We start from the raw sequence: 11,702 nt of genomic DNA on the forward strand, positions 1-11,702 counted from the left end.
CCTTAGGATCAAATGTGCCTCCAATGTTTCATATATGATCTGGTTGATGGACACTGCAAAGGACATACTACCCTATTCTAGGGTGACCAGCCATCTTGGTTTGCCTGGGACTTTTCTGGTTCTACAACAGAAAGTCTCACGTTCAAAGAGACCCAGAACTGACTAAGGTGCAGTGCCTAAGGCCCATGATACATTTAAGACTCACAAAGGAGTTCAATTATTTTCAACAGTAAAAGGAAAATATGAATACAAATAATAATAGTGAAGCCAGCCTGGATTATGTTTATACTAACATAGTCATAAAATATAATTTTTAATGTATGTGTGTGTGTAAGAAAGAGCCATGAAGGCAAAAGTGCCTAAGTCCCACAAAGTCATAGTTCAGCTATGAGAAGCTGGATCAGTTCCTGGGAATCTAGGGCTGTGGTTACCTTAACTTTAACACCTTCACAGAAGTGACTGCTCCCGTGTGGTGGCTGCCTAAACTTGCCAGCATTTTCCCTGATATGTGATTTCCATGAATCTGGCTGCTTCTCTTCTAATTGCATGTCGGTTGCTTTAGCTGCCCCTTCTTTGGGCATTCCTCAGAGGACCCTGTGGGTTCTAACATAATGTCTCTCTTTCCCTCTTGACCATGTCCAAACACTTGTCTAACTCATCTTTTTGTGCTCAGCTCCTGGCTTGGTGGCTTGGTGTCAGGCACACTGGATGCGTTCAATACTTATTTATTGATTGAATAAATGAATTAATTGATGGCCTCATTCAACCAATTGCTTGTTACATAACACTGGGGACATTAAATGCCCTAGGCCTCATTGTCTGCATCTGTAAAATAAATGTGTTGGGAAAGCTTAGTGCTCAGGTTCTTAGGAGGCACTTGATTGTATAGTTTTTGTCAATGTCATTGAAAAGTGAGGCTTGGCCATGAAACAGTCACAGATTCTTAGAGTCATTGTTGTCTTTTTCCCCATTCCCATTGTTTTAGGTCCTTATTGGAAGACAGCATGTCCAACTTCACCTTGAGAAAATCATCTTCCCCAGGAAATGGTAATGCAGATGATGTGTTTTCCCTTACTCAGAAAACTTAAAAATCTAAGAAAAACAACTCACAGATTTTAATTTTTTAGTACCAACATTGAATGCTTAGGAACAGCAGTCAAATGTAAGGAGCATTGCTAAAGTTAGACATAAGAAAAAGCAAGAGAGCTACAGCTTTCACTTAGATAATTGCAATTCAAGGATTTTTCTAAAAAATCTATAAGAATGTATTTTATTTTTAGTGCAACCTTCTATGCTTCTGGCTCTTATGAGATGAAAGAATTAAGTTACTTATAAAATGCACCAGGACTTGCTATTATTTACTAGGTGTTATAAAAACCATCCCATGTGTGCTTCTGAGGGCGTATTTCTTATTGAGTAAAATGGCCAACCCACTACATTGGGATTGGTTTATCTCAGCCTGGTGGTTTACCTTCCCAGGAACTGGATGGGGCCTCTTGAGCGGCCTTGACAGTTTCAGTTGGCACTTGAGCATTTTTATATGTTATCTTTGGTGATGGGGTGTGGGATTTGTTCTTTCTCGCTGGTGCACCCTACTTCAAAACAATACTGGACTTGCCAGCCTAGAAGATTGGTGCTGGCCAATCAGATGTGCCTCCTGGGATTTGCAAGTTAACAAGCCCATACTCAACTCCACACTAATGCATCTTCCAATTTTTTCATGTTTTGGTTGATAGAGATGAAGAGCACCACTCAGGGGACCATGCAGAAGCAACAGGGCTTTCACGAGGTGCATAAAAGAAGAACTTTCCTGCAGGATAACAGCTGGATAAAGAAACGTCCAGAAGAAGAGAAGTAAGAGGGTGTGGAGGGTGGTGTGTAGATGGATGAGCAGAGAGAGGAGCTTTCTGTTGGGGAAGCCAATGGCCATCTGAAAAGCAAATACTTTCTTTCTGAAGTACTTTGTTACATGCTCTAATTTTTGGTAAGATTCAAAAAGCATCAATTGGTTATACCAGATTTTCAAGAAATATCCACATACACAGGAGAACATGAATTAGGACTGAGAGAGTACATGGTCGTCATTTAGAACAGACATTTGTGTTTATTTGGTAAACTTAAAAGAAAACATGATTTGCTTCTAAAAAGTAACAATTAAATCTACAATCAGGAAGTTCCTGATATATGTTGATCATGTCAGTTGAAACAAACACACATAATAGTATAATTTCACAGTTACAAATTTGATAATAATGTATCTAAAATGTCTACAGGGACAAGTGAAGTCAATAAATTCCCAACTCCTTTTAGTTCCACCTGGCTATTTACTTCTCAGTACAAGGGTGTGGGGAACGTGGTATTACTTTGTAAAGCAAAGTACTTGTCACCAACAAAGTTTTGTCTGCTCTGAGCATTGTTTCTACTAGCTGTAGGTTTAAAGGTCTGAAAACTATGACCACAGGCACATGGCCTCATTGCCAACACAGATTTATAATAGATATTTGTCCAGTCCATAATTTATTATATACTTATAATAATGTATATGCATATTTACTTGTATACTTTTTACTTATAATAAATTATGTATATATTTGAAGTTATGTTTATATTTGTATAGATTTTCTGATTTCCTTATGTATCTGATTTCCTAAAGTATCAAGCTTGATGCTAGATACTTTACATATAAAACATCACTAAATCTCACAACAAACACAAAAGGTAAGTATTATATCCTCATTCATAGAAGAGGAATCTGAGGCTCAGAGAACTTAAGTAACTTGTCCAGTGGCACACAACTATCAAATGGTAGAGTTGAGATTTTAGCATGGCCCATTGATCTTTCCATTACACAAATGATTCTCAGCCAGGGGCAGTTTTAACCCTGGGGGACATTTGGCAAGGTTGGAAGACATTTTGGTTTGTCAAAACTGGCAAGTGCTTCTGGCATTTAGTGGGTCTCTGTCAGGGGTGCTGCTAAACATTCTGTGATTCACAGAACAGCCCACAACAAAAAATCATCAGACCCAAAATTTCAATAACCCTGCAGTTGAGAAATCCTATATTATAGGATATTTATTCTAACCTATTTACAAACTGTCTATATATGGTTATTTGAGGGGCATTCCTGTATAAATAAAATATATATTTCTATTATTGAATCTCATTATTTCAAGAAGACATCAAGGTTTTTAGAGACCCATACTAACTTTTGGAGTGAGCACTATTAGACAACAATTATTTTCTTCCGTGAAACAGCATTTATTGCTTCTATAAGAATCTAATTTGGCATTCTATTTTTCTGTGGAGGTAGAGTGATGTCAAATGTAGATCACAAGTTTTGGATTGCAAATATTTACCAGATAAGTGAAGATAGAATGTATAAGACAAATTACAGTTAGTAGGGATGTTATTTTTATGCCAGGCATACCTCCCTAAAAAACTCAGGAGACCAGCTTGGATAGCATGGTCATAGCTGAATGATGGGAAACCTGACTCCCACTGGTCCAGTTCTGGGCTGCGAGTTATGGCTCTTCTTCAAGTAAGTAAGCACCTGGTGTTTGCTACTCTCTCACAAGTTTTGGGAAGGAATACTGAGGAAGATGGAAGAGTTCTCTTGGGGTCTTTGAGCATGTATATTCACTGGCATTGCTTCATCTTTACTGTTCTTCTTAATTGTCCACTACAATATTTTTATAGTTTAGTTTAAAATGGTTCCAGAGTGTTGCATAATGTTAGTGGAGCACAACTAGGAAAAATGTGGTATGTCAGGTTTAGTTGGGTTGATATGAAAAAGGTTCAGGTACTTAACTCTCTGCCTTGGTTCAAGTCCAAAGGCTCCACTGCTTGTAGTAACGTGTCTTAAAATTGCCTATACTTTCAGGTCTGCTGTTTGAAGTAAGAAAGGCATGATTTTGAGATTTTATGCTTGAAAGTCTATTGCAGGATTGACCAGTAGAAAAGACAAAGGTTTGGAATAAAAAGGTCTGGGTCCTAGACCCAACTCAGTCACTTGCAAATCTTGTGGTCTTAGGAAAGCTACAAAATTCCTAATCAATTTCCTCGTCTGTGAATTAGATATGCTAGTGTCTTCCCTGACGAATTCACAGGGATATCTTAAAGAGAAAAATTCTCATGTTTCAAAAATAGATTAAGTCTTTTGTGAATGATCAGTCTCCTTAACTATAGATACTGGTACTTGTTTTCCTACATTTTATCAAGAAAAACTGGGAAGTCCACCAACATATCCCGACAAAATGGGCTTAATTAAACTATACTTATAGAAAGCTTTTGTGTATTTGCCTTCCTGTAGAAAATGATTCTTCTAACATATATAAAGCACAAGGTCTCATGTTCCCATACTCTGATAAAAACAAAACAAAACAAAACAAAACACTCATTCATTGTCGAATCATGTGGAAACCTCATGACATAAATGATCATTTGTATAGACAAACTTGTTCCTTTTCACCATGCTCTTTCAAGTGGTGACTGGTTAAAGTAGATACATAGTTCTTGTGCCTGAAATAAAATGAATTAACCTTGCCAAAAATTGTGAGCTCTCTCCCGTCTCTCATATTTAGTGCTTAGAAAATATTGTGGTAATTTTTTATGTGACATCATTTTGTTCTTTCTCTGCAGAGATGAAAATTATGGTAGGGTGGTTCTCAACCGACACAACTCCCATGATGCCTTGGACAGGTGGGTGTTCAGACACGTTACATCCCTGGCAGAAACACAAAGATGGTAGTTTTGAGAGAAGACTTGTTTAAGTCAGCTGAATATTTGTGGCTAGCCTCAGGCTTTCTCTGATGTTCTGGGCACGTGAAGAAGAATATGATATAATCGGAGGTTTCCACAAGGAAACTGTGCTTCTCTAGAACTATGGTTTACAGGCGAAAAAGAATCAACTTTCTGTCCACTCTCCTGAGGCTGTCCTCCTGACAGGCCAGGAAAGGGCTCTCTTAGAAACATGGCCAGATAAGATATCTCTGAACCTTGGGGAAAGGAATCCTGAACTACAGAAAGAATAACCCCAGTGTTCACTTGCTTTATGGGATAGTGCATTCCTTTTTGGAACTTGGGCTTGTGGGAAAACACTAATTGATTTTCAGTGCCAAATAGACTGACCAATGCAAATCAGTAAGAAAATTCAGACAAGACTAGTATTTACAATGATGTAAATAAGTTTCAGGTTGATCAAACAAATAGATACTATTCTTATTAAAACATACTTATACTCACAGGCATATAAACAACCACACCTATCAGAAGAACCTAATTATTTATCAGACTGTAGCTTGTGTCTGTTTTGTCACCAAGAGGTACTTAATGAGGGAGTGGGATTGTCTTTCATGGTGCAGATTTTTAAAAGTTAAATAGTTACTCTGAATATGTCTTTTTTAGAAGCTTTCATTTGTAAATTTCTCTCAACACTTTTAAACCTTTTCATAATTTTGACCTGTTTTAAAGGTGCTAAGCTTACAACGCTCTACACAAAGTAGCTGCTTCATCTTCCTAATGTCATCCTTAGTTCTTCCTATTTACCATTTTGTGATCTGGCAGACTGTCCATCTAGGCCCTCTCCTTAGTCTTCTTGATTTTGAAGATCCTGGTTCTCAGCTGACCCTCCTCCCACCAACCAAGGAGGAGACTCATCATTTGAGTTCAGCCCCTAATGAAAATTGTTGCTTCCATTTTATTTGCCTTTCTCCAAAACTATTAAAGAACATGGCTACTTGTTTTGAATTGTGATAGTGAAAACAGAGTTCCATATTCTTAGTATGCATAAATGTGTTTAAGGATAACAAGAGCCTCATGCCTTCTATGCTTATTTTATATTAAATTGTATTGGTTGCCTGAACCTTTCTTCCTGGTGGCCAACATTTTGACTGAAATAGCACATCAGGCTTTTTCTCCAGCAAAAAATGGAAACAAAACAAAAAGTAAGACTTAGACATTTCCCCATTAACTTATAACTAACATTGCAGAATACATCTCCCTAAAAAAGTAGGATGGAAGGTTTTCATCCTGGTACTTGCTCAAATGAGGCTGCTTGTCCTTTTCTGCCCAGCAGAGGCTGTCTTCATTTTGATGTTCACTCAACAGCCACTTTGGAGCACCTGCTATGTGCTGGAGTTGTGCCAGGTGCTGGGAATACAAAGACACAATCATTGACTTTAAGGAGATCTCGCATTCCTGGGAAAAGATCCATACATGAAAATACTAAAATGTACTATGAAAAATGCTAGTGTAGAGGTATAAGAGGAGGGAGAGACGAACTCTGCCTGTATAACCAGAGACCTCAGCAAGGAAGTGGTCTTTGGTGTTGGCATTGCTGCCTAGATGATGAGGAGGAAGGGTCTCCTGAGTAGGCAAGCTGGCTCGTGGGCATGGGGTAGGGAAAGAAGCACTTCCGTAATAGACAACAATGTGTGTAAAGAGTTGGCATGAGCAGAGACTGAAAATAAAGGAAAATAAACAATGGATCCTCCTCATCTTAGATAACAGCTTTGTATTATCCACAACCAGGAAGTTTTTATTTTGCTGTGTACGTCTTCTGATCAATCACTTAAACATGTCAGATATGGCAGATAACACAAATGGTGTCTGTGGGATGCCAGCTGTGAGTTACTGTGCTAAGGACTGGGAGCGAAACAGAGTCCCTGCTTCACCCTAGTTGAACTTTCACCCTAGTTGAAGGTGAGGGAGGGGAGAGAATGAAAATGACCCAATATAGTGTGTCTTCTTGTGATAAACAGTAGGAAGAATATAGCCAGCTAAAGAGATGTAAAGTGTTGGTGTCTGTGGAGGGGCTGTTTTCCAGAAGGTGTCAGATGGCCCTCTAGTGCCTGTTTGCATTCGCATATTACACACAATGGTGAACCACACCAACATTTCACACTGAGGTTTCCTTAAAAGCTTGGAGAATTGTCGTGGGTCATGATGGCTCATGCCTGCAATCATTGTACTTTGAGAAGCTGAGGAGGGAGGTTCGCTGGATGTCAGGAGTTCAAGAGCAGTCTGGATGGCACAGCAAGACCCTATCTCTACAAGAAATAAAAATTAAAAAAAGATTAACCAGACGTGGTGGCATATGCTACCAGCTACTCGGGAGGTTGAGGCAGGAGAATTACTTGAGCCCAGGAGACTGAGCTATAATCACACCACTGAACTCCAGTCTGGGGCTCAGAGTGAGACCCCGTTTGGAAAAAAAAATTAAATAAAAAGTTAAAAAACTTGGAGAGGTGTATTAGGCATTTTTCTCTACTTTTTTCTTGGCTTAACTGACTTCTGTTGAAAATACATCTATTTATCTGACAAGGCCTCGCTCAAACTGTATCTCATTCCTAAAGAAAGACTTCTCTGGTTTTTACACCTGGAAATCTGCTTTCTCAACCTAGAACTTCCTGGCACTTTACCTGAACCCCTTGTATGACACTGACTACTTTCTGCCTTGGATGTATCTGATTTGTCCATCTAGCCCTGTTTGGGTAGCTTCTATGATTACTTTATTCTACACTTCCTATCATTGTCACACAGTACTTTCTCCATTGCCTTCCTCCAAATATTTGCTCAATGAAAATATTCCATTTTCATTGAGCAAATAAATCAAAGTGTAAAATTAAATCTTCAGTATCGAGTCTTAGTGTTTGTTTGTTTGTTTATTTGTTTATTTATTTATTTATTTATTTGAGTCAGGGTTTCACTCTGTCACCCAGGATGGAGTGCAGTGGCACTGATGATCACTCCCCACAGCCTCGACTTCCTGGACTCAGGCAATCCTTCTACCTCATCCTCCTGAGTAACTGGGACTGTAGACATGCACCATCACACTCTGCTAAGTTTTTGATTTTTTTTGTAGAGATGAGGTCTTGCTATGTTGCCCAGGCTGATCTCAAACTCCTGGGCAATCCTCCTGGTCCGGCCTCCAAAGTGCTGGGATTACAGGCATGAGTCACTGCTCCTGGTCATTAGTACTTATTATAATTCAATACTTTTGATCTGTGGACTTTAAATGATGCTCTGACATGCAAACACAATAAATCATGGTCTAACTCCCCAAAGAACTAGCTTTTCTTTTTTTCTTAATTTTTATTTTTTATGGCACACAGTCAAATGAGACATTAAGAGGCTTTTTTTTTTCTTGTTTGACCAGTTTGATCAAGGTATTTTCATTGCTTCCGTGACCATGCTCCCCACTATGGAGCCTCCAGTCCTCTCTTCCCTTATTTTCTGAACTCTCCCTTTTTTGCTCATCTACCTTCCTTTCCTCTCTTTACCCTCCTCTTCCTCTCCTTACTTCCTCCTGTCACTCTTCTCCTCTTCTTCTTTCCATATCTATCCCTTCTCACATCTGCCACTTTCTTCTTTTCATTTTTTCCAGTTTCCTTTTGCTTCTTTTTCTTTCTTTTTTTCCTGCCCCTCCCTTCTGTCCCTGAGTTCTTTCAACTCTGTCTTTCAACCCTGTCCTCGGTGCTGAATGTTAAGTAAAGTTGTTTGGCATTTGCCCCGTTGTACTGGCATATGGCACTGCTAAAACTCTGCAAAGAAAACATAGCTGATAACAAGGGATTGACTTTCTGTTATGTAGAAATCAACAACATAGACAAGAGTACATATTAGTTTCTAACTATATTGCATGCTATGTTGTTTGTTTTACATCTCCTTATCCCCATTTTGAATTTGTTGCATTGTAGTTAGAGATAATTGAGAAGAATCCTTTATTAGCATGGGGAATTGGGTTGCTATAATTTATTCTTTCCAAGTTAAAACCTTGGAAGATTTGGGTACTCCAAATCTGTCTTTCCTTGGTAACATGTACATTTCCTCCCTAAATATGTCAAAATTTTGCCAAGTATGTGATAGATTTTATAAACTTTTTTTTTGTAACTTATTTGATCCTTCGGTTGATTCTTGCCACAGGAAAATAAATGACAGAGATGAGCCAAAAGCTACAATTAGTCGGTATAGATCTGATGACACTCTGGACAGGTAAGGTGCTTTTGAACCATGTAAGTGGAAGCATAACATATATTAAACCCTCTTTCTTATCAAGTTATGAGATATTTAAAGTTTACCAAAATAAACTTTGAACCATTGATATTTTATTTTCAGGGACAGATAGAGGCTTTAAGAATTGAATTATCTTCCTCAAAACTCACAAAATCTTGACTAGATACTCTGTTTTCCTAAAATCCTAATAATATTAGATTAAGATGAAAAATTCTGAGAGACAATGATTTGAGTACAGGTAGGTGAGTACTGTGTGGAATCTGTTCAATTTAAAATTAGGAATATAGCTTTTTAGATTACGAATAGTCCTTGTTCCCACATTTGGTTCTTCTATCCAGATGGCAGAAAATCAACAGTCTCCATACAACTTCTTTATGGAGAGATTGTAAATTTTAATATGACAGTAGTTGTGACCCCCCTCTAGGATAAAATCATTAGCTCTTTTCTTTAGAAGGTGAAACTTCTCTTTTGGCACTGGATTCACCATATGACTTATTGAATGAGTCTCTTCTCAGAGAGAAAGGACTCATCTCTTATAGGGAAAATTGGGAAACTTTCATTCAGGTTAAAATGTAAATGCTACATTTTTAGTTTAGATTTGATAGAAATGCTTAGTAAGTGTAAGTGAAGGACAGAGTTAAGATCTTTAATAGGAGTCTAGGCATCATGGACACCCAAGGCCAGTGATAGTTGAGTTTACTTTCTGTAGCTAAAAATGTGCAGTGATTACAGGCAAAAATAGCACCTACTGGGTTTTAAGCAAATATGCTGAAACTTACAACATCTGGTAGACTCTCTATTCAGACTAGGCTTTTCTTGATTAATATATAGTAAATGTGTATACACTATTCAAAGGCTTTTGAGTCAGTCTTCCTAATAGAGGACAATCAACACTGGTATCTTAAAGAGTTGGCCTCTCTTCTTTAAATTATCAGCCTTGTCAAAAATGAGTTTGTAGAAGTTTATGTACAAGATCTTATCTCCATAGTGGTATGTAGAGAAAAGATAAGCAAAATACCTCCATCCGTCCTGACCTTGCAGACTGAGCTATTGCACAGAAGGAAGCCCTATTTCTAGGAATGTATTTTAAAATGAGACAATTAAGCTAAAGAGATGGAAAACCTGAGTTATTGGAGGCCGTGTGACTGAAAGTTGGTGTCAGGCCAGTAGAGATACAGCCTTGGCATGTTGGAAATGGACTATACATCACAGGCAATCTAGTTAGGTCATTCTCGGCCTTAGCTGCCAGTAAGAACCACTGAGGGAACTTTTAAACTTTATTGATGCCTTGATTGTACTGCCTCTTGCTCCTCATATTCTGATTTAATTAGCCTGAGATGGGACTCAGGCCCAAGCTTATAAATGAATTTTAATGGGCAGCAGCAATCAGGACCACCCATTTAGCCCAAACTCTTCATTTTATACACTAGAAAATGGGGCCAGGGACTACGTGAGTTACTTACACAGAGGTTTAGATGGGAAAAATATCCTGGTCAGCTCATTCCCATAGCAGTAAGCGTGGAAACAGGTGTGAGGAAGAAGACGCAGGGTCAGTAGAGAAAGGCAAGTCCTGTTAGCTAGAGTCAGACTTCTGCAATGCAATCCACTCCAAAATGCGAGATGTGAAACGATTTTAGGAGGAAGATGATCAAATATATCAGGTGTGTGTTTGTGCACACATTTAAGTAATAATATTTGTTTTAGTAAATATGAAAAATATGAATATCTTCATTTTAAAATATACATATGTAGGTAAAATAGGAGGAAGGTTAAGGAAATATGAGTAAATAACTGTATGTAGCATGCAGATATGGTCCAAATCCTGAAGGTGGTTTAATAACCAACTTGGAAAAAAAGAAAGCTAGATTAGGGAGGCCCCTAGTGCTCTGTTGTGAAAGTACAACTTTTCCTTTGATTCTTTTGATCAAGTTGCTAATTACATTGTCGAGCACCTCCTTTCTCCAAGACCTACACCTATGAAAGCAATCTATTTCATATTGCAAGTTGACAGAAACTTAGTTTCCAAGAGAAATATAAAATTAATCCCTGCAGCATTAATAAATTAACATATGAATTTAAATGGTAATTTAAGTTATATTACTATTGATAAACACATCCTTCTAGTAGCATGAAAGAGATTGTAAGAGGTAAAGAATAATGACTAAAGGAAGGCATGTTAACCTAATTGTGAGTTTGGGGATAATCATATCATAGAATCAGATATATGACATTGGGTCCTAGTGAAAAGACTTGGGAGATAGACTACCTACCTCCTAGTTGTTTGCCCAAAAGAAAGTAATCCAATTTCTCCTTGATGCCATTTATTTATCTATAAAATGAAAATAATAATTATGTTTCCTTTTTATTTCATTTTTGAAAATAATTATACATACCTTGTAAGAGTGTTCTGGAGAGTAGAAAAATATATGAAATGACCAGTAAAGAGTAGTAGTTAGCTATTTTTATTGTAGGCAGTATTGCCCACATAAATTTACACTGGAATTTTTTATTAACTTCATTTAATTTTAACATCAGAGCTTACCTTGAGAACATTTAGTATTAAGGTTCCATTTACTTTAGTCAGATTGCTGTTGTTTTCAGGGTACCAGAGTAACAATTTTCCAAGTTTATCTTTATCTTTTTTTTTTTTTTTTGAGTTGGAGTCTCACTCTGTCGCCCAGACTGGAGTG

At 37.7% G+C, this 11,702-nt stretch overlaps 1 protein-coding gene across 1 annotated transcript in view; it reads left to right on the forward strand.

The window, feature by feature from the left end:
* Nucleotides 1-989: 989 nt before the first annotated feature.
* SCEL (sciellin) overlaps nt 990-11,702 on the forward strand; it is a 96,568-nt gene continuing 85,855 nt past the window's right edge. Inside the window, exons 1-4 of the mRNA XM_008053881.2 lie at nt 990-1,047; nt 1,737-1,854; nt 4,639-4,698; nt 8,923-8,991. Coding sequence (XP_008052072.1) covers nt 1,005-1,047; nt 1,737-1,854; nt 4,639-4,698; nt 8,923-8,991 — 290 coding nt within the window. The 5' untranslated portion in view covers nt 990-1,004. The remainder of the gene's footprint in view (nt 1,048-1,736; nt 1,855-4,638; nt 4,699-8,922; nt 8,992-11,702) is intronic.

The sequence above is a fragment of the Carlito syrichta genome, unplaced genomic scaffold (genome assembly GCF_000164805.1).
Source record: "Carlito syrichta isolate Samal-C Ts95f unplaced genomic scaffold, Tarsius_syrichta-2.0.1 Scaffold288798, whole genome shotgun sequence".
NCBI lineage: Eukaryota > Metazoa > Chordata > Mammalia > Primates > Tarsiidae > Carlito > Carlito syrichta.